General features: G+C 40.3%; 1 protein-coding gene across 5 annotated transcripts in view; it reads right to left on the reverse strand.

Moving 5' to 3' along the window:
• The window catches only part of ST6GALNAC3 (ST6 N-acetylgalactosaminide alpha-2,6-sialyltransferase 3), a 387985-nt gene that overhangs the window by 138713 nt on the left and 225943 nt on the right, over positions 1-23329 (reverse strand). For all 5 annotated transcript variants that reach the window (XR_013230182.1, XM_077333298.1, XM_077333296.1 and 2 more), the window contains one exon: positions 12680-13089. Coding sequence is in view for 4 of the 5 variants with exons in the window: in XM_077333298.1 (XP_077189413.1) it covers positions 12680-13089 (410 nt within the window). In the remaining variant the exon portion in view is untranslated. The remainder of the gene's footprint in view (positions 1-12679; positions 13090-23329) is intronic.

Raw genomic sequence — 23329 nt, forward strand, 5'->3', positions numbered from 1 at the left:
AACATCTAGTCATGGTGATCCATGTGATGGTCACCTCCAGAACTGAATTCTGTAACTTGCTCTATGCGGGCCTGCCCTTGTCTCTGACCCGGAAATTGCAGCTGGTACAAAATGCAGCTGCTAGGGTCCTTAAAAGATGATGCAGTAAAAGTGCTACACTCAATATGCCAGCAAATTTGGAAAACTCAACAATGGCCACAGGATTGGAAAAGGTCAGTTTACATTCCAATCCCAAAGAAGGGCAATGCCAAAGAATGTTCAAACTATCGCACCGTTGCACTCATTTCTCATGTTAGCAAAGTTATGCTCAAAATCCTACAAGCTAGGCTCCATCAATATGTGGACCAGGACTTCCAGAAGTACAGGCAGGATTTCGAAGAGGCCAACTTTCGCAGCCATACATAGCAACTGGGAATACCAGAGCCTTGACTAAACGCACTTTTGTTGGCAGGGTGATGTCTCTGCTTTTTAGGATGCTGTCTAGATTTGCCATAGCTTTCCTCCCCAGGAACAAGCGTCTTTTAATTTGTTTGCCGCATTCCCCATCTGCAGTGATCTTGGAGCCCAGGAAAATAAAATCTGTCACTATCTCCATTTCTTCTCCATCTATTTGCCAGGAATTGAGAGGGCCGGATGCCATGATCTTTGTTTTCTTGATATTGGGTGTCAAGCCAACTTTTGCACTCTCCTCCTTCACCCGCATCAACAGGCTCTTTAGTTCCTCTTCACTTATTGCCATTAGAGAAGAGCCTAATGCTGGGAGCGATCGAGGGCAAAAGAACAAGAGGACGACAGAGAAAGAGATGGCTGGATGGAGTCACTGAAGCAGTAGGTGCAAACTTAAATGGACTCCGGGGAATGGTAGAGGACAGGAAGGCCTGGAGGATCATTGTCCATGGGGTCGCGATGGGTCGGACACGACTTTGCACCTAACAACAACAACAACAACAACAACAACAACAACAAAGGGTCCTCACAAGAACCCCTTGGAGGACCCATATACAACCTATGCTGAAGCAGCTGCATTGGCTGCCAGTTGCAGCCCGGATCAGGTTCAGGGTTTTGGCTTTGTGGTCTGGGACCAATGTATCTGAGGGACTGCTTGTTGCCCTATGCCCCCCTCAGGGCTTTGCACTATGTGGGTTCCAATTTGCTGGTCATTCCTGGCCCCAGGGAAGAATGCCTGGCCGTGACCAGGACCAGGGCCTTTTTGCTCCTGGCCCCTACCTGGTGGAATGAGCTCCTAGAGGAGCTGTGGGGTCTGGGAGAGCTTTCAGCTTTCTGCAGGGCCTGCAAAACAGAGCCCTTCCACCAGGTCTATGGTTGAGGCCAGTGCTGGCAGAAGATCAGATGGGAAGATTTGCTCCCAGTCCTAGTTGCCCTGGCTTTTAATGGGGGTTGTTAAGATGGATTATTATTGTTTCCGCCATATGGTTTTATATTTTATGGGGTTTTAATTGGGTATTGTATTGAATTCTGTATGTAAGGCAGCATGAGCCAGCGTACCGATAGTAGCAGGTAATAAATTGAACAACAACAACAACAACAACAACAACAACTACTACTACTACTACTACTACTACTACTACTACTACTACTACTACTACTACTACTACTACTATTATTATTATTATTATTATTATTAGCAAGAAAGCCCATTGCAACCAGGAATGCAATGGGCACTAGGACGCAGGGGACACCGGCAGGCACAGATCTCTCTCTCTTTCTCTCTCGCAGCAGGAGCCATAGCAGGTAATCAGAGCTCCTTCTAGCAGGGAAGCAAGGGTCATTTGCCGTTCGGGGCTCGTTTGCCATTTGTCTCTGTCTGTCTGTCTCTCTACCTTGCAGCAGGAGCCATAGCAGGCAATCAGGGGTCATTTGTGGTTTGGCAGGGCTCTCTATGTCTCTCTGTGTGTCTCTCAGGCATCTGAGAGCAAAGTAGCCAGCGTTCAGTGAAGGAGGGCAGGAGCTGGAGAGGGAGGGCCAATCAGGGTGTGGCCAGATTTGCTGATTGGCCCTATTCCATCTTGGACAGTCAGTACACTCTCTACCCCCAGGGCTGTTTCACAAATGGAACAATGGATAAGAGGAACAATGGATAAGGATGTCTGCAAACATTTACAGAACTCTTGTTTTCATATGCATGACTATTTCAGTACTTTTGTATAATTCAGTTCATTGAGCAGCTGAACTGAAGCACCTTTTAATCTGTGTTGCTTAAAGAAATGGATCTAAGCACTGATGAGACTCAGCCTGTGAGAAGGTCTCTTGCTGGTTTAAAGTTTTCCATGTATGGATTATGTATAAAAGCTTTTCTAGCTTATCTTATTTGTTATTAGTGAAATGGAGTTCAGAAGAATGGTAATTAACCACATGAACATAATTACATACTACTGGACTGTATTTTTTATTGACATACATGACATAGATTCAAGCCAACAGAGCAAATGAGTCTTCCAGAGGGCATCTCTGTTACTGAAGTGAAGAGGATTCATGAAAATATTCATGACTCTTTTGGTACCTTCAGAGATAATTGATTAATGCAAAGTTCCCTTGGGATAACACTCTAGATGAGTAGGTCTCCACTGTTTAAGCCATTTTTTTCTTCTCCAGCAAAATAAATCAGCCATCAACTTTTGATTTTTGTATGTGTAGATTTGCAGTGGTAAGGTTTTAGAACTGGCATATCATTGGCCATTGTGGTTTTGGTCTTTATTAGTTAACTGGACAGTTTTCACCACCTAACAAAAATGTTCCATAATCACGAACATGGATTTCATTCACAGCACCTTTTCCCCCATATGGTTGCAGCCTGGTCTAAGCTCTTACAAGATAATGAGGCTAACACCTAGTTTAAAATTGTTGAAGAATGAATCTGCAGGATACCTCCTAATCTGGTCTTCTTTAAGGGATGGTGAAAAAAGATTTTATTTGCTGAAGAGGGCATGAGTAGTAGAATGTTGTGAGTCTGAGCATAAAGAGACGGAGGAATCAGGAGCTGCACCAGTGGAATACCCATCTGAGCCGCCAGATTTAGAGGCAGAATTAGCAAAAGAATTAGCAAAAGCAAAAAAAAAAAGCAAGAAAAATTAGCAAGAGGCAGAATGAGCAAAAGAGGGTTGTTCCTTCTGGCAGCGGACAAAGTAATGGAAATAAGTTGGTCTCTTACCTCCAGCAAAATGTCACAGATGGAAGGTAAAATATATAGCTGAGGAGAGACACAGGAGTGCTAGACTATTAGCACAGCACTGATTGGGTCTTAGTTCCTGACACTGAGTTAATGCAGGAACAGTGACTCAATGAATGAAAAGCAGAGCCAGTTGTGGGAGCAACTTTTGCAACTACCTCTCTGTCCTACAAGATCCTTGATAAAACAGAGTATTGTCTGTGACTTATTATTTATTGTGTTTATATTCAGAGAGAGATCTTTCCTGATACCTGCCTTGCTTGTGGACTTTGAACCTTGGTCCTCTGCTTCCTTAGACAGAACACTTGGCTCCCGGATTTGTGAACTAGTTAGTTAATTGAGCTTTGTTTATTACTCTATCACCTTGTAATTGACTATGGGCCTCCTGAAAACTCGGCAGAGTAAAAGCTTCAACCACTGGCCTGGGCATAACAGGTGATTGATTACTGTTGTCTGTGTGGGACTGGAAACTGTGTCAGCACCACCAGGCATAGCCTTGAATGTGACATAGGAAGAATGTGATAAGTCAGGGGTAGTCAAAACTGCGGCCCTTCAGAAGTCCATGGACTACAATTCCCAGAAGCCCCTGCCAGCATTCACTGGCAGGGGCTTCTGGGAATTGTAGTCCATGGACATCTGGAGGGCCGCAGTTTGACTACCCTTGTGATAAGTGGTGTCAAAGTAAAAGCTATAGCAGATTCACCTTTACCAACAACCCCCAATGACTGCAAAAAGGTTACCTGGATGAAAGTAGTCATAGAATTAATGACCTTTAAAAGTACCATGCGTATGTGGCCATGGTAATCTGGATGATTACTGGTCAACTGCATAATGACATTGATGTAGTTGACCAAAATATCATCTAGATTTCTCTTAGAAGTCAGTGACCAACATGATATATCTCTTTCTCAAATGAAAAATCTCTTTAAAAGTCTAATATGCTGAGCCATCTGGTAACACACCAGAGGCTTCCACAATGTAAAGCTTATAAGAAATTAATTGCCTTTTAAACTGGACAATTTTTCTGGAGGGGGATTGATCTGGAAATGTGGACTGGAATGGTGATCAAGAACAGACCTCAAGAAGAAGAAGAAGAAGAAGAAGAAGAAGAGTTGATTCTTATATGGTTTTTTTTCTACCCGAAGAAGTCTCAAAGCAGCTTACATTTGCCTTCCCTTTCCTCTCCCCACAACAAACACCCTGTGAGTCAGGTGAGGCTGAGAGAACCCTGATATTATTGCTTGGTCAGAACAGCTTTATCAGTGCTGTGGTGAGCCCAAGGTCACCCAGCTGGTTGCATGTGGGGGAGTGTAGAATCAAACCCAGCTTGCCAGATTAGAAGTCCACACTCCTAACCACTTCACCAAGCTGGCTACACCAAGATCTCAACATTGCATTTGGACTATGGTACTGGAGAGAGGAGTTTAATTTTTTACCCACTGCATCATCTTTCTAATTTGAATTAGCCTACCCCCAAACTTCTATTTCACTCATTGATACAAATATACAGTAGAGAAGCCTATAAGACAAGGGCATTGTCAGCAAAGATGTTACAACGTCTGTTGATGCATGTACACACAAGAGGGACAGGATAAAAGTAGACATGGAAACCTGCTGTTCCAGTATGGAGACCTTGATGATACCAGGGCTGATTCTGCACTTACTATGTTTTTTCCGGTGTGGGTCTTGCTAAATCCAGATTGATTTGAACTTGGGTCTTCCTCTATCCCCCCTCCCCACCGCAATTGAATGGGGGGGGGGGCAGAGGATTGGAGACAGCAGAAGAGGGGGAATAAATCCAAGAGACAAGTGCAGATGGCAAGGATTTATTTGAACTGGGAGTGGGTAAAAAGCCCTGTGCAGACTACACCCAGGTGTTAATCAGATAAAACACATTAAATGAAATAATCTTTTTTTGAATGCTGACCCAGAAGTCATGATGTCGCAGATCTGGATTCTTAAGTAAGAAACTAATGTTTCAGGGACTAATAAAAAGATACAGGCTATGCAGCCTTGTATGAAAGAAGATAAGGTATAAGATCTTAAGCTAACTTGTTAGAATATACAGGTATAAGGCAAAGAGCAATTCATTTAAGCATTAAGCATTGCACGCTCATGACTGAGGGCTTAGCTGTATTCACTCATGGCTACATGCTTAGGATTTAAAATAGTATCAGTTGAGCCCTGAAGCTTCTCAGGGCAAACATCTGCTACATTCAAGGTGCCTGACAGAGCCTGCATCCTTGTTACTTGTAAACTGAGACTTAGTGGTCCAGCACCTGAACTTGCTATTGACTTATAGCAACCAGCCCCATGTTATCCATCCATATACTTCCAGACAGGAGCTAGAGAGCTTGACTCAATTCCTCATGGCCCCAGCCAGCTACAATGGGACACCAAAAATTAGTTCCAGGAACTGACGAAATCTATGTTCCTAAGATTAAGCCCAGACCTGCTCATCCTTAATGAAACTCACAAGTCCTTTCTCCTCTCCCTGTAATTTGTCAAATAGTAGATAAGGGAAGCATGCCAAAAGGTAAGGGAACACATTCTGTAAACCCCGCTTTTAGAAAATTTAAAAGACCTGTTTAACTGTTGTCTTTCAGCAACTGTTTTTCTGCACACTCCCCCCCCCCCACAATGTCTGGATAAACAGTACTTATGTTTAATGAAACACACTGAGCACCAGTAGTAGCAACTAGAACCCCATGTGTCCATCATTGACTAGAAAGCAATTTAATACAATGGCCTTATCGCTGCTGTAATAATTGAATACAAACACCTTAACCAAGACATTGGCCAGGCCCCTGACAGCTGATTGCCAATCAGTTTGTGCTTGAGGCACTGTACAATGTGTACCATTCTGAGCTGTTAATCTGAAATGTGCAGGATAAACAGCAGTAGAGTCTGCAAACTGGCTCAAATTAGGCTGACCTAGCAGAGAGCAACAATATTTAATGCCAATTTTATCATCACTTTTGTGAAAATGATTCCCCCCCTTCCCCCCCCCCCTTCCAGGAAAAATTGTTTTCTAAATGAGCCTTCGAACTAAGCCACTCCTTCATATTACCTTCACAGAAGGCTCTGGTATATGGTAACATTGATCTATTTGCTTCAAGCCTTCATTAATTTTACTCATCCCTGAGGGTGGAACAGCTTTCGTAAGAGCTAATTAAATTGTATTTAGAGCTGCTCAGTGAATTTTATCAAGTCTAGAATGAATCCTTTTGTTTTAATGGAGACACAAGGATCTTTTTCCCCAGCTATTACTAATTAAAGGATGCTGTATGATTTTCTATTACGTCTTTAAACATCAAAATTCAGGTAAATGTTCAAAAGGGAAAAAAAGTCCTTTTACATTTGGTTGCTGGCTACATTCTTTCAAACATAGTTTAAATTCTCCTTTCATCTGACTCTGTGTACATAATGCAGCACTGAAAAGTGCTAATGAAGTACTGGGGGAAAAAGCTGTCAGCTTTAGAGTACCTCCAAGATAGTACAAACTAAAAGGCATTAGTACGGAAGTATGAGTGTCTGCCAATGTCTATTATTTATACACAACAATTATTCAAAAGAGAGGAGGGTTCACATTGCCTTCAACACATAAATATTCACCAACAAAGGTCTCTAGAAGGAGCACATTCACACTGTTATGGTGTCAAGAACAATCATCTTCATTAAGCAACCCATAGCGGAAGGCACTTGTGCTCATCTAAGGTAAAGAAACGACCTGTTTGGAAACCTGAAATATCGGTGGCTGTTAGCTTCTTAACAAGATTGGCTTGGGCCATTCTACAGGATAATGTTAATAAATGAATTTCACATTTTGCCATCAAGGTCATTAAGTATTTATTGGCAAAGGCAGTGCTCCATATTCTTGTGGGGGGGGGGATATTTAGTTTCTCAAATTGATCTAACTTTGATGTTTCAAAAAAAACAGATAAAGACTTGACAGGCTAAACATGTGTGAGGATATTACCTTACATTGGCAATGAACCTCCTAGAATATCCGCAGCTGCAACTTAGGTTTTACTTTCTTATAATAGGAACACATTTGGTTTATGTCTAACTTGGTTTGCGCAAGGAAAGCCTATTTAAATAAACATTGGAAGTGAACCTTCCTGTTTCTCCTAGAAGTAGAAGAGCTAAGAAACAAAGTGTAAAAGATTCAAGTGGGTAGCCATGTAGGTCTGAAGTAGCACAACAAAAATTGAGTCCAATAGCACCTTTAAGACCAACAAAGATTTATTCAAGGTGTGAGCTTTGGAGTGCATGCACTAGTCTGAGGAAGAGTGCATAACCTTGAAAGCTCTCATCTTGAATAAATCTTTGTTGGTCTTAAAGGTGCTACTGGACTCAATTTTTAAATTGTGAGACAGAAACTGAAAGAGTGAACAAATGTCTAACTGGTTGGCAAGACACACACAACCACAGCATATGGAACCTAGTTATTCTTTGACATTTCAGGTAGCAACTCAGATACAAAAACCCATTCACTGTCATACTCAGTTTCCCCCTCCAAGGATGTTGGACTTATAACTTATATGGTACATGACAAAGAAATCAACATAATCCATGGAGAATACTATCTTGGAATTTGATTCAAAAAGTGGACTACAGACCTGTCCCTTTGATATGCTTACAAATCACTTCACTGAGCCTTACATCCCTGTCTACAAATTGGGATCTTATAGACTATCTTACTGCTCACTCAGCTCGCATTATGTCAGCACAAGACACATGCCTCTGATGCCAATGGAAAAGTCTATTGTTCAGTGTAATACACCACTCTAAATTGAACAGGGTGGGAGAGTACAGCATAATGGACCTATCTTGCGAATCCAGATCCATAAAATCATGACTGTATAACCTGTATGCTGAAGGTTCCGAAGCCTCCTATTGGTGGAATCCACCCCCAGGACCAATTGTTGCTCTTGCTCAGGATTCTGCATGGCCCTTTCCCTTCAGGCCTGTTGTGAAGGAAGCCTCTAACAGCTCCTGACTGAGGTGTGGGATGCATTTCTGAGAGCAACGCAGGGGAGTCTGTGGTCGTGAGCATCCTTTCCTTTTGAGGGGGGAAAGCTTTCCCATTCTGCTTAACTGTAGGCTGACAGGGAGGCCACAGAAAAGCCCCTGCTCACTTAAAATACTATTGTGGGTGACCTTGCTGCTGAAGGAAAGATGCAGCCAAGCCATGAGTCTCTCTTCTCCACCACTCTCTATATATTTGAGGCCTACTGTGCAAGGTTGCTGTGGAGATTAAACATGTGAGGCCTACTGCACAGGGTTGTTGTACAAATAAAACTGCTGCAGGAATTATTTTGCACAACAACCCTGTGCAGTAGGTCTCAAGTGTTTTATTTCCACAACAACCTGTGTGGGAAGCCTCAAATGTTTCTTTTGCAAAACTGCCCTGTTTACCTCCCAAAGCAGCCAATTTTGCCTGGATAGCTGGTCTGGAGAAGAGCTGTAATTCCAGGAGATCTCCAGGCTTCAACTGGCGGTTGGGTACCTCTGGGCTGGAAATATGCCTTGTGGTTTCAAAGTGGGGCCTCAAAACGGCCTCCGCAAACATCCAACCTAGCACACAGCACCCCTGGCCTATTTCAGGTCAAGACTAATAGATACTGTCAGGACTAATAGATTCTGTCGTTATGAGACTAGTGGTCTTGGGCTTCACCTGCCCTTTTTTGCCCCTCCCTTGTTGGGTAGAACTGGGATTTATATGGATTTTCACTGTATCTTCTTGTTGCTATTGTGTTTTTATGTCTGTGGTTTTAAGGGAATTTTATTGGGATTTTTATGCAGACGTTTTGTGACCTGCCAGGAGCCGTTTGGGAATGGAGGGCATGACATTTAATAAACAGATAAATAAATAAATAAATAAATAAATAAATAAATAAATAAATAAATAAATAAACAAACAAACAAACAAACAAACAAACAAACAAATAAATAAAACATTGCAGATAGGAGTTAAGGTTGCCAGAAAGGTGTAGGTTCTTGTTCTGGAATTCCACACTTCCTAGGTGTGGTTGGACCTGACAGAACTGCTGTGCACAGAGAGACCTCCTCTTAGGGTTGTCAGTTTCCATGTGAGGCACAAAACCCACCCCAAACCATGAGCTAGCACTTGCTGTATTACACCACACAACGGGCTTTACTACGGCCTATTATGCATGGAGGGGAAGGTCCACATTTGAGGTGGGATGGCGGTGGCTAAAATCACCAATAATGCACGCTGCAGGTGGCAGCCGGGCGCAGAGTCGATGTATGCCGCCGAAAAAGCTGCATTAGCAAAACGCGAAATAAAGTGGAGCTTCCCGGGCGACCATGGTGCAACCAGAAGTGGCTCCGGAGTGGCCACGTGCATAATTGGGGAGGTCTGTGGTATACAGGGCTTCTGGGTGTGCTTGCTCTCTCCCCTTCCGTGCCCTTCGGTTCTGCCGGCAGGTCCTGCTCTTGCGCGTGCCGTGGCCGCCCTCCTTCGCAGCCCAGCCTCGGTCAGCACCGTGCTCGCCTCCCTTCCTGTTTACTCCACATCACCGCCCCATCGGCCGCAGCCAGTGGCTGCTCTGGGTTTTGCCGCCATTGCGTTCTGTCCCGTGCATTTGCGGTTTGCTTCGCTTCTTCCTCCTCCGCGTTTTCCATGCAACCGCCAACCGCCGTTTCAGCGGCCACGCATAATAGGCCTACTAATGAAGAAATAAGATTGGAACCAGTGCTTTAGCTTCAGCTGTTACTTTGCAAATCAAAGGTACAGCATGCTGAGTAAAAAATATGGCCAATAACCCATAAAAAGCCATGTTTTAATGTTGCAAGATCAGATTGGTTAATTTGGAGTCTTACAGAGCACCTCAGGGGCCATACATTTATCTTTTCCCTCATCTATCTCACAATCTTTTCATGGTAGTTTTACCATGGTAATTTCTGTGCTTGGTGAATGACTACCAATGTTTTTTTTTGTGCTGTGTTACCATTATGGTTCATTAATGTACTTCACAATTCAGTCCAGTGGCCTACTATACAGTACTTGAAATTAATATAACAATCACAATGTAATTTTTCTCTCCTGGCTAATTTTGGATTGATTTTGAAAACAGTGAGAATTATTTTTTTTCCTGGACACCTTTTCACTTCAAATCTTACTCCCTGAAGTTCTAGATGCATATTTGGAGAAGATCTGAAGCAGAAAAATTGTCAAGATTAAAATGGTTGAGCAGTCCTCCTTCTCCTGCACCAGACTAGATGATGAAAATATAAAGGACATGCGCAAGGCAGGAGGGGGTTGTGTGTGTGTGTGTGTGTGGGGGGGGGGGGGGTAACTCTCCCAAAAGATTAGATTAAAGAAATAATACAAAAAGCTACTCATTGTATCAATGAAAACCTATTAACAATGGTACGAAATAGGAAAAGAGTTTAAAAATTCAAGAAAAATTCAGAAAGAATTAAGAAGTTTCATGAAGGTTCTGGAATGTATTGTAACCCTGCCGCTCTTTAAAAATTCTGTGCTTGGGGCTGCAGTACAGTGTGTCTTTGTGACTGTGAACAGTCTATGCTCCATCTAGCAGGGTATTAATCTGTATTCCTATATTCAAAACCCACCTTTTTCCAGAGCTGTTTTTCTGTAAAGAAAAATGTCACTGAAGTTTTGTTACATCCATTTGATTGTTGTGATACATAGTTTGCCCCACAGGAAAACACAGGCTACTAAAGCAGTTAGTTTGTTATGAGGTATATAAAAATTATGCATCTGTAGTACTATAAAGCACAGCTTCCTAAATTGGACTATGTTGTTGATTAAGCCATCTGCCAATGCTTAAAAGGTTTCTAAAACATGTACGTATCTAAACATAAAAATTAAAAATGGCTTGAATTGGCTGAAGTTGGGCTGGCAGTCTCTTATGCCTACTGTAACATCTTGTAAGATTTCAAGATGTGCACAACCTTTAACAAATAGTCAGTTACAGATATCTTTATGTTGTACATTTACTTCTGCATGACCAACACAATTGTGATAGCTTGCTATCGACATCCCAGCCAAATATAAACCATGAAGGCACACTGCCCAATATTTTTGTTATCTAATCTAAAAACAGAAGAATTAGAAACATACTGTTTAAAGAACACAAGCAATATACTGATCTTCCCTTTTGCAAAAAGTGTCAACTCAAAAGTAAACTCAGACAATTTCCACACAAGTGATAATGTTCAGATCTGCATTTTTAAAGGGCTGACTTTCCCATCTGTTTCTGCATTAAAATTCGCCTTTCCAGGTGAAGACCTGAATTGCCCTCTTACTTACCACGCTTTTATGGAATTCCTGGCTACTGTGATTTCATCTGCCAAGGCAGAATCTAATTCAGGACTTCCCAATGGGGAAATGCATGCATTGGTTTTTTCCCATGCCTGCCATTTTGAGTTGCCTATGCATGCCCCCTTCCTCATTGATTGCCATCTCCCTCCCTCCCTCTCTCTCTCATGGGAAAGGTGCCTAAGCACTCTTCCGTCTGCTGTGTCTCTCTCTCCCCTATCCCACAAAGCCTTCTCGTGAACATTGCCTAATTCACAGAGGGCATGAAAAAATGGCTCCTGTTTGCACCTATCTTTTAATTGTGCCTCTTCATTCCAGCATACTGTATGATTGCCTACCCCTTCCTTCTCAGGTATACTAGATGTTAAAAAAATCCCTAGGTTATCGTGTTCTAATGCTCATACATTGTATCATGGGATGCTGCCAAGGGATGCTGCCAAGGACCCTGCATGCTGGAGCCCTGCCCTCTCCCTGGGCCAGGAAGTAGATGCTGCGGCTGGTGTGAGAGAGGGAGGGCAGTGAGCTTTTCTATGCCTCTGTGCTACGGGCTACTGCTAGGGGCAATGAGGAAAAAAAATAACATCCAGTATAGCTGAGAGAAAAGTGGGGAGGGGATCTCGGACATAGAATTGTGGAATGGGCACAATGAAAAGAAAGGTGCAAGCAGGCACCATTTTGCAAAGAAAAAGCTTTTTGGAAAAGGGGAAGGGACCAAAGCATGATGGGAGGCTGCTTCCTTCCAACACTTAATGCAGATAACATATGGTGAATTTAAGCCTGGGAAAAAAAGAGAGGAAAGTCCAATTGTGGAAAGCAAAGTGTCAACTTGCAATATCCAATCAAAATCCACAAGAAGGCTACAACAAAGTATGTCTCCTAATGAGGAAATGGTCTCAGTTGAAAAACTGCACACGAGACAAATGTTTCAGGTAAGCATCCATTGTCGTTTGGGACTTCAGCCAACAAAAATGAAAAGAACAGAAGGAAACAAGTTGAGGCAAAGAATATCTGGCTGATGTCTGATCAAGTGGACACAGCAGTCAAAAACATAATAATCCATTCAAAAAGCTGGTCAAGGGGTTTTATAGCAGCTGGTAAGGATAGAACTGTATCATAGCAAGATCTTCCTGTCTTTGAAAATGAATACACCAAATTCCACTATAAAAAGTAGGACTTACCTGTCTTTCCCTGTTTCCCTTTTAAACACTTCATCACAGTAACTCATGCGCTTTTCTGTGGTTACATAGATTTTGGCACCAGGGTAATTCTCCACTGTCTTCTTCAACATGTTGTACACAATGCCGTTGCCATCTTTCCTCATGTTTCGAAAAGGTCCCCAGATGACATACACTGTGCTGTTGGTTTCCCTGAAAAAATATTCAGGGTTCTTAAGCAAAAGAGGAACGCTGGTATGGGAGACAACTCGGACTGTTGTCCTTTTCCCAACATCTTCTTCATAGCCCTTGGTGGGAGCATTGTTCATCCTCCATATACATGATGATTGATCAATCTCATATCCTATTTTCTGTGCTGCCATCTGTCCTGAGTTTGAAATAATGGCACAGATGTCACAGTCCAGATGTAAAGGCTATGGGAAAAAAGAAAAGAGAACAAAGTAACCATCAGGTCTTTCCCCATTATCTCAACTAGCAGAAGAACTGAAATATCTATTCTTAAGATAGGATACCATAATCAACTCATATTTTAATCAAATCAGAGTCCAGTAGCACCTTTAAGACCAACAAAGATTTATTCAAGGCATGACTCTGATTTTATTGTGCTACTTCAGACCAACACAGCTACCCATTTGAATCATATTTCAATGGTATTCACATGGTCAGCTTCTCTCACTGGAAGAACTGTAGCATAACTTGGAAATTTCAGGATGCTTTGATTACTGTCCAATTGTTAGGCTATGAAAGGCCTGATACAAAGCTGAGCCAGAGAGAAGCCATTTGTAGATGCCTGAAACTATAGACCTGGGCAAAACTAGAAAGAGATTTGTAATTTTGCTGCGTTGTGATGAAACACATTGGCAGAGACTCCAAAGGCATGGAGACTTCTACCATCAACTACTGAGATCTGGGTAAACACCAGAGTAAATGAGGAGACAGGAAGACTTCTGGTCTTCCCCAATCATAACAAGTACCCAGCCTTATCTAAATTCCGAGTCTCCTGAAAGAAACATTTTAGACACTCCCCATGCACCAGAAGAAAACTCCTCTCTGTCATATAGACAAAAGATTTCTTTTTATGCTGGTTTACCTTCAAATGATCACATTCTTATTATTCCCATATTCTGATGCCGATATCCCATCCTTTCAGTCTCAGCAAAGGGTGTAAGAGTTACTCCTCAACCCCACTTTTTGTAGCTAGTTTGGAGCACATCCTTTTTTGTTGTTTACAAAATACAACCCCCTTCTGTCTAAGAGTCTTCCCCCACCCCAATATTTCCCTGTGTTAATCTAAATCTGTACCTTGGTATACACAGGCTCCAGAGCTCAAGTATATTAAAGAACCCATATATATGAGTTTGTTCTGTGCTAACAATGGGATGTCTTTGCATGTTCCATTCCTGACATGTGTGGCCCATTTGGGTAACACAATAGGCTAGAAGAAAGAAAGGGAGTTAGCATAGGGTAAAGGGAAAATAAAAGGAAGAAAATAATAGAAAGTGAGGGCCAAAGAAATCACTGCATTGAAGATGACTCTGTCAATAAGGGTGAAAGTAATATTGTGGAATTTTAATAATGGTAGGAAATATATTCTAATAATCATAAGCAATGGATCTCAGCTCATTATACTACAATCATTATTATTACAAGCCCAAAATTATTGTATGCTGTTATTAGATAATCAGCTTTTGCACTAGTAGTGAATGGTTAGGGGAACACTGAGAAGAAAATAAGGGGGGAAAATACAACAATGTGGCAGCAAGGGAAAAAAGGAGTCACCGCCCACATAGGAAAGCAGATGTAACTATTAATAATATGACAACAAAATCTATTTTTTTTTCTCCTACCAGTACTATCATTGAACATTGCATAAAATGTGTAACTTCAGCAATTCCAAGCCAGTCAGTTAATAATTGGTTTTGTCTTTGTTACTATTTGTGATTCTGTCGTGGTGGGGTGGGGGGAGGGATTGAAATAAAGTAATGGCAAGCAGTTTATACAGAAAAGTGGTTCTCTGGGCAGTTTGGTTTCTATGAAAATTATGTTGGTTTGAGACTGGGGTTATTCGGGATCCAAAAAGAAGGGATGTGCTGAACTGTTTATATTCCAGATATTAGCTCTATGTACATATTTATGGGAAGGATTCTGGACATTTCCCCCCCATCATGTCAAAGCTGACATATGGCAATCTCATAGGGTTTCAAAGGCAGGAGATATTCAGAGGTGCTTTGCCACTGCCTTCCTCTGCATAGTGACTCTGGTATTGCAGTACTAGCCAGGACTGAGCCTGCCTGGCTTCCAGAATCTGATAAATTTAAGTTTGCCTAGGTATCCCAGTCAGGAAATATGAGCATTAGCAGCTCAAATATCGATAAGGGAGGCCTAATGTTGTAACTTCTGTGCTGTTTGAAAACTGTAAATTTGTCTTAATAATGTTTTTATACATGATGATGATGATGCATTACATGCAAACAGATTAAGTGCTTTGTTACTTGTTAGTTTTGGATGTACCGGTTCTGAAGATAGAGCCTTGGATGTACCAATATATGCTCTTGAAATTTCAGTAAATTCCATAACAAGCAATAGGTCATGGGCGTAAAAATTAAATGAACGGGTTAATCATTGCAGGTGCAAGCACTCAGTTTGTTCACTGGTACTCCTGTGGCCATATAAAACTACTGGAGTCATGGTAATAGTCTGCAAGGAAATTAGGATATTAATAATCATGTTTTTAAAAACACTGTATAAGCATACTATATTTGTTAATAGATATGTACCTCGTACAAGGGAGTGTTTCTTAAATACCCACTTTACACTAGCCATCAATGTAACAGCTCTCCTGGGAGAGTTAGCTAACATGGAAGCTCTGAGTGTCTTACCAATTGCTAACCTCATTTACTACAGAAACCTAAAAGGGAAGTACGTGGCTGAAAGACAGCAGTCTTCACAAGGCACAGATTAAGATGACAATCTTGAAGGGGGAGGAGAAAGGCATAGTTCCCTGTCCACTTTGATCTATGGAGCAAAGCAACATCAGTGGCAGGAAAAGAGAAAGTGTGAGTCTATCTGACCTTGTCTCCTCCAACAGTTTGGCTGTCATATGCTTGAAATCCCAGTGTCCTGAACAGGTGACCTTCCTGTGAGATGTTAATTTGATGTCTTGTCTCAATAAGCAGTATTTCATAACTTAATTCCTGACACTTGGGACATATCACTAATTTTCCTGGCTGAAAAAAAATTGAGTCCAATAAAACCTTTAAGACCAACAAATCTTTATTCAAGGTGTGAGCTTTCGAGTGCATGCACTCTTCCTCAGACTAGAGGAACTAACACAGCTACCCACTTGAATCTTTCCTGGCTGAAAGCATAGTTGTTATCCTCCATCCTTTATGAACGGAAAAACAAAACAAGTTTTACAAATACAACAATTTATCTTGTGTGAATCTGCCTCCTCTTTCTATAGTAATGGATAGAGTATCCTTGGCCCATAACAGCAATTGCACACATAGCAACATGATTTCAATAATGAGTATTACTGCTGAGACCAGTTAACTATCACTTTGATATGTTGTTACCCCAGCACCCACTACACTCTTCAGGTCCCTGCAGGCTTCATCTTGGATCAAACTAGAGACTTTTGACAGGAATTAAGTACAAGAAAAGAAAAGAAAAGAAAAGAAAAGAAAAGAAAAGAAAAGAAAAGAAGCTGATGAAACAGTCCTGGCCTGAAAAGAAACTGTCACGCCCTGACATGGAAGACTTGTCATGACCTGATGGAATCTCCCCATGCCCAGACTAAACTGGGCTTTCAGAACTGTAATGTTAATCTTAATTCAATTCTGCTCAAGGAGAATCTGAAATAATACAGACCTTTCCAATAAATAAATCAACTCTTCCAGTAAACAAATCAACTCCTCAGTAAATAGTATAACATCACCTCCTTTCCCATTGGCATCAATGTTGGATTTTAAATAATTTACATTAGTTTGTTTGTATGTATGTTTGTGACATTTATATACCACCCTCCCCTGTGGCTCAGGGTGGTTTACATGGAACTACAAAACAATACAGTACAATTCAGTAGTAACAATAATAACAAGAAAACTGAGTTTAACAGTCCCGTGGTTAACAGTTTGGGGTGTTTGTTTCATGAGGAGGGGTTTAGGGGGCCCTGGAGATGATGACTAGTTTCACTGGACCTCAACCAAATGTTTGGCAGATGAGCACCCTTTGGCAGGCCCTGCAGAACTGATCTGCCTCTGGAAAGGCCCTGATTTCCTCTGGGATCTCATTCCACCAGGTGGGGACCAGGACATAAAAGGCTTTGGCCCTAGTTGAGGTCAGACTAGCTTCCTTTAGCCTAGCATTTTACATTCAGTAACATTACAGAACTGCTCCCACTTACCACTGTGACTCTTGACAAAGCTCATGTTTCATAATCAGGCAATGTATGAGTTACATTCTCCCTTTCCCTGGCTGGTTCTGCACTTACTTCCCCCTGCCCCCCGTTGTCAATCCTGCTGAATTCATATTGATCTGAACCCGATCTTCCTCCTTCCTTTTCCCCAAATTGAAACAGATTGTGTTCTACACTTAATTGTGTGGCTGCTAAGAGGGGGAAGACGAGTGGTGGTCATCAAGCTTCATCCAGCCCTGAAGGACCACAAGGCTGGAGAGGGGTTTATTTCCTGCTGTTTGTCTCCTGACTCTACAGCCAAAGGGGATGGGGAGAGATGGAGCATGAGGCTGCTTTTTTTTCTTCTCCTGAGCGAGCGAGATGGGGGAATGAGTGGGGAAAGAAAATCCAAAAGGCAAATCTTGGCACAAAGAAGAGTGGATTTGGAGCACTGTAACTTAAAAAATGAGGGCAAATACAAGTCTTGTGAGGGAATTCCAACTGGGAACCAACCAGTCTTTGACTGCTTTCCTGACCAATCAGCAACAGACTGCTTCATTAAATCAGTGTTGGAGGCATGGGGGAGGAAGTTAATCCGGCAAAACTCAGACATCTACACTTGGAATACTGGGACTTTTGGAGTGATTTTCTCAAATTTAGCAAGTTATATCCACTCCTGGATGTCACAGGGGAATGGTAGTGTCACTGCGGATCAACCATAGACATTGCAGAGGGAAAATTTAAAGCACTAAATAAAAAAATGGAAATTTAATAACATGTAAATGACTTTTTAAAATTCAGGGTCACCAGGGATAAAAAGCCCAGTGCAGATTCAGCTGTTTTTGCTATCAGTCTTGGTAACCCATATTCTTACAGATGAATTTCTTGCTCTTCATGAACTCTAATCAAATGACACTTCTCCAACCCCCAGAAACACATTCCACCTTCATTCTCATTATCTCTCCTGACTAGCCATGGGTATGCTCTGCCCCCCTCTGTTGCTCGTAAAACTTTCAAAACTGCATCTCTCTTCTCTTTCTCCCACCACCCTGCTCTAAGCCCAGTTATCCCTCCCCCCTTGGTGGGTCTGACTTCTCCCCTTTGCCTTCTCTTTTGCAGGTTTAATTGTACATGCATTCATGAATGGGGCTTTATTCAGACTAGCCATGGATCACTTCTATTAGAAAACATTTGATTGCTTTTCTTTGTTTTTCTGGATTTTGATACTTTGATGTTAAATTTTCCTTTCCTTTCTTGTCTTTCTACTAGTGTTGTCAATAAAGATTTAGTACAATGTTTTTCTCTCTCTCTCCTTAACTGATTTCACTGCATCATATTTTTAAAAACTTTCTCTCCCTGATTTCTCTAAAGATCACCCCAAGCACACAACATTGTATACCAGGTTGGGAGCTGCACATATAAAGGCCACATGTGTATTTCCTCCAGCTTCCCATGGCAACATTCCATCTATACCTAGCATTTTTCATTTGATGACCTCAACCTATCCCATGAAAATCTTCTTGCATAAAAAGGTTATTATATATTAATTACCATAGAATTTTATTTTCTTTTAAAATACCTATCATTCACTATTTAGAAAAGCTTGAATGAGCCACTATGTAAAAAATTATCTGTATACATATAATAAATGAATAAGCTTATTGAACATCAGGACATACAATGACCACAACAATTCATTCATTCTGAATGAGCTGCTTTAAGCAATGAAGAGATATTGGCATTCCTAGGAAATGATCAAAGACATTAATAATCTCAACCTAGAATATTTTAAAAGTATATGGCTGTCAGTTACAGTTGCCAGGCCCTTGCTTGGGGCAGGGGATCCCTGATCAACTAGCAGGGGACTTACAATACAGCATTGTGACTTACAATACAGCAATCTATGACCTTCCATTAAGTTCAACAGCCTTCCATGAAAATCTGATTTCATGTTACCTTCTGTCAGCAAAACAATTCTGCCTCAATACATTGCTTTATCTTAGCCTTTTAATTTGCACCTCTGCTCTACGCCCACTTTTGTTATGATCCTTGCAGTTTGTTTCACTTTATAAAATCCCTTCATTATTTTTGAGTTGTTGGATGAGCCATTTTGAAATCTTTCTGAAGTGTACACTACTGTTGATTGTAGTGGTATTTCTGCATAAAATTAGTTTCATCTTCTATGATGCTGCTCAATTAATTATCTTTTACATGTAACTAATTTAGACTTATGTAAATATGTAAAGTAAATATGTAAAATAAGTAAATATGATTTTAAAATATATTTTAAAAAATTTTAATTGAGGGAAATGTGCAACCATTTTCCCAAGTTATCTCGAGGGAAATGCACTAATCATTCACACAATCAGTTTACTACCTGTTCTTATGTGCTGGTAGGGTCTAAAGAATCCTTTACATGTGTTGAAATATTTCTGTCCAGCCTGGGGCTTCCCTGTACATACATACATTACTGAAGTTCTTCACTTCAGGAATGTCTTATCAGCAAGCACAGGTCATCTTATATTTGGAATTGGAGCAACTTGCTACAGAACTCCCACTGAAGTACTTTGTATCATGGCCAGTGTTAATGTATGTTGCACAACAAGTTGTACTGTACAAGTTGCAGTACTACCATCCATGTATATGTTGAAAGTGGGTATTTTAATGATTAGCTGTGACTCCATGATCAGATCAAAGTTCAGAATGGCCCTTATGCAAACTTATATCTGATTTAAAGCAGACAACCCATAACAATTTCTCCTTGAGCACAAATAATGAATTGGATCTGCTTGGAATTCTCTGCAAGTTACATTAAAAATAACAACAAAAGAGGGGATAAGCCACACAGTCGATCAGCCACAGCAGCCTGATGCACACAACATTCCCATGAGTTTACTGAACATGCAGTCTGGGAGAGCACAAGAAAACACACTGGCCCCCTGACTCTGAGCTATCGGTTGGTCATCTGAAGGGAGTGTAACAACCCTATGGAGGAAGTGGCTGTGTGAACTCTTCCTCCTCCTCATCATCAACATTACTGACTACATGGAGGGAGAGTCTGTACAGCCACTTCCTTCATGCAGTCACTCTTGCAGACAAAAAGGCAATCATGCAGATATAAGGGATGGGGCCAGCATGCTCCCAACCCATGTGTGGGGCTGTTTTCTGCATTGCATGAGCATCTTAAGAAGTTCTATTGCAGAACATGACTGTACATTCACTTTCTTTGACTACCAAATAGTTTTTCAAAGAAAAATTCAAGTTGCTGTGACTTTAATCAGTTATGGGCATTTACAAGACAGCTTTTGTTTTTGTTGTTGCTGTCTTCAGTACAGCATGTCATTCTTGCAGCAGACTTAAGATTTAATCAGTAAAGAATAATGACACAGTTGACCTTTGCATTTTCTATGAAAGCTTACGGTCAATAGAAAGCATAATTAAAACTGAAATGGCTTGAAAAACAATGTAGTTTCTTTGGCAAAGCAATAGATATGTAATAAAGCTAACTTATTGACCCATTTTCATTATTAAATCTTTGCATTTAGCTCTGAAGTGGATCTGTGGAACCAAAGGTTACCATATTAAATAAGAGAGAGACAAAATTGAAAAAGACCATAAAACAGATTAACTGATGCTTCCTAATTCCTGCTATGTGTTTACCAATGTGTAATACTATGCCTTAAACACACCTAAATCCCATTGTCAGAATACAGACTGGGTTTATAAGTCGTAATGGAGCTGCACCATTCTCATTTCATAGACAGAAAAGCCTTATATCTCTACAGTCTATGTTTTCAATACAAAAGGAATTTCATGGCAAAAATTATCATGGATGTTCAAAATTAAAGCATTTCAGTTGTTATCTTAATAGTGCAAATATAATATTTGCAATTTACAAACAATATACTATTAATCTTCTTAATGTTGAAGAGGGGAGAGTTATTAGCAGCTCACACTACACATTAATTTATCTCTTTAATTTGAGCTTCTCTTGTAATTATCCAATTTGGTTGCATTGTAACAAAGTAGGCACCAAAGCTCTAGAGATTGATACTTCAGTTTAGAGCTATTTATTTTGCAGCTCTTTCAAGGTATTTTCAGAGTTTTTCATTTTACAGAATACAACATGTTTAACGATACCAATTGGGAATAGCATTTGCCTTCATTTTTCCTGATATTCTTATGTCTCTCCGATTAAAGGTACAGCGGAGCCATTAACTGCCTGAGATTGTTTTTATTGCTTTCTGTGCTTTATAAGCAAAAACTTTTAAAAAATTCCCTCTGTTTCAGTAATAAGGATCAAAGTGTTTTCATCCACACACGGTTGTTTTGTACAAAACTTGACTAGGGAACAACAGCTTTTCAGTTCTGCAGCAGAGAAATTGCAGCACATTTCAAAAGAAAAGGACAGGCTATATGTATTTGCTAGCGTGTTCACAATCCAAAAGTGTCAATTTAATGCAGTGCTCAAGAGTACCTTATATAAATTATACTCTGTAAAATAATGGCACACACTCATGTACACAAACATATCTGTATGTGATTACTTGTATGTGTGTTTCATTCCCCTGTTCCTCCTGTATTTTTAAACTAGATCAAGCAAGTTGGCTCAGAGTCTCGCACTGCAGGAAGCATCCCTGTCTTCATAAAATTTAATGTTAAGAGTCATCAAAATTTTAACATTTGGAAATTATTTAACAATCAGCAAATGGTCAGCATGGGTCTCAGTTTCCAAAACAAGTACAACATAGTGATCCTTTGCAAGCCAGTTTCTCTAAACTGTTCTCAGTGAGACAGTTCATCATTTACTTGGAAACCAAAAGAAAATTTCATCCCAGTTGATATGATATGAAAATGAGGCACAGACTTTTAGTTTAGCAGAATGAATGTAGATAAGAGGGCTAGACATATTTGAAGAGTACAGATTTTATTTGAGTTATTTAGATGTACTCATCAGTTATGTTTTCATCCTACACTTTCTCCAAAGGCCATATATGTGGCTATCCTTCATTTTACAGTTTTAATTATTGCAGCTGATGTTGAAGGACTAAAATTCTCATTCTAAGTTTAGAAGGAACAAATATGCCATTCTATGCTTGTCAAGAAAAGTGTACACAGTTACCTGACAAGTGTGTTTACTATAAATATTTTGGCAAAGAAAGTAGAAGTTAAATAAATCTGTGCTTTCAATGCAAAATGAAAGTTTTCTCTCACATGAGAAAAAAGTATTCTTTTGAAATTACCTTGCAGTCTCAGAAGAAATGGGTTAGCATCTCCTTGAAACAAAATTCCGAGTACAATACATAAAATTGCTTATCCTTCAAGATTCTGTATACACAGTCCTGCATGCAGAAGCTAATAGATTTCTATACCTTGACTGAATCCTTAATTATTATTCTTGGTAACCCACTGAGACACAGATTAAATTTGAAAATGAAATATATATAATTAATGTTGCACTTCTGATTTTGAAGAACCCCACTAAAGTGCTACATCATTTATGCTGACTTCTCTCCAAACTGTACTACAATAATATCAATTCACAATTGACAACACAATCTATGTACTGGTGACAATTTCTAGATAATGGATATAGCATACAGATAGAAGACAAACTTTTTTGAAAAATTTCTGTAACTCACTTGCTTCTAAAAACTAACAAATTATTTTTCTTGTGTATGCCTAATTTGTTTAGAAACCCCTAACTAAATTATTGGAACATGCAGTGAGCAAATCATCTGCAAAACACCAAAGCATGTATACCATTTAGATAATTTTGGCTTTACAATATTAGTTCAAGACCTGGGAGATGTTCCAAACAAATGATGAATGTTGAAGCCAAGAGGTCATTCATCTTTAAAACTACCATGTTTCTCATGTGCCCTTCATTAGTCTTGTATTGGTGTTTGGGCAAAGCCAACAATAATGCACCATTTGAGCAAGGTCTACTAAATAAATGAAATCAGCCATAAAATGAGACAGCCAGTATCCTAAAATGACTTAGATTCTTAGCTACTTTCTTCTATTTGTTTGCAAGAACATTATTTTGTTACTTAGATCAGCCTTTCTCAACTTTTTTACCATTGAGAAACCCCTGAAATGCTTCAGACTTTGAGAAACCCCAGAAGTCATTAAACCAAACTCCTCAAATCTACGGATCGCTACCCATTTGTGATGGTCCATGTGGGAACGAATGACACCTGAATACCATCGTTCCTATTAAAAAAGACTATCAAGATCTGGGGAGGAAGCTCAAG

Source organism: Paroedura picta, chromosome 4 (assembly GCF_049243985.1).
Source record: "Paroedura picta isolate Pp20150507F chromosome 4, Ppicta_v3.0, whole genome shotgun sequence".
Lineage (NCBI taxonomy): Eukaryota > Metazoa > Chordata > Lepidosauria > Squamata > Gekkonidae > Paroedura > Paroedura picta.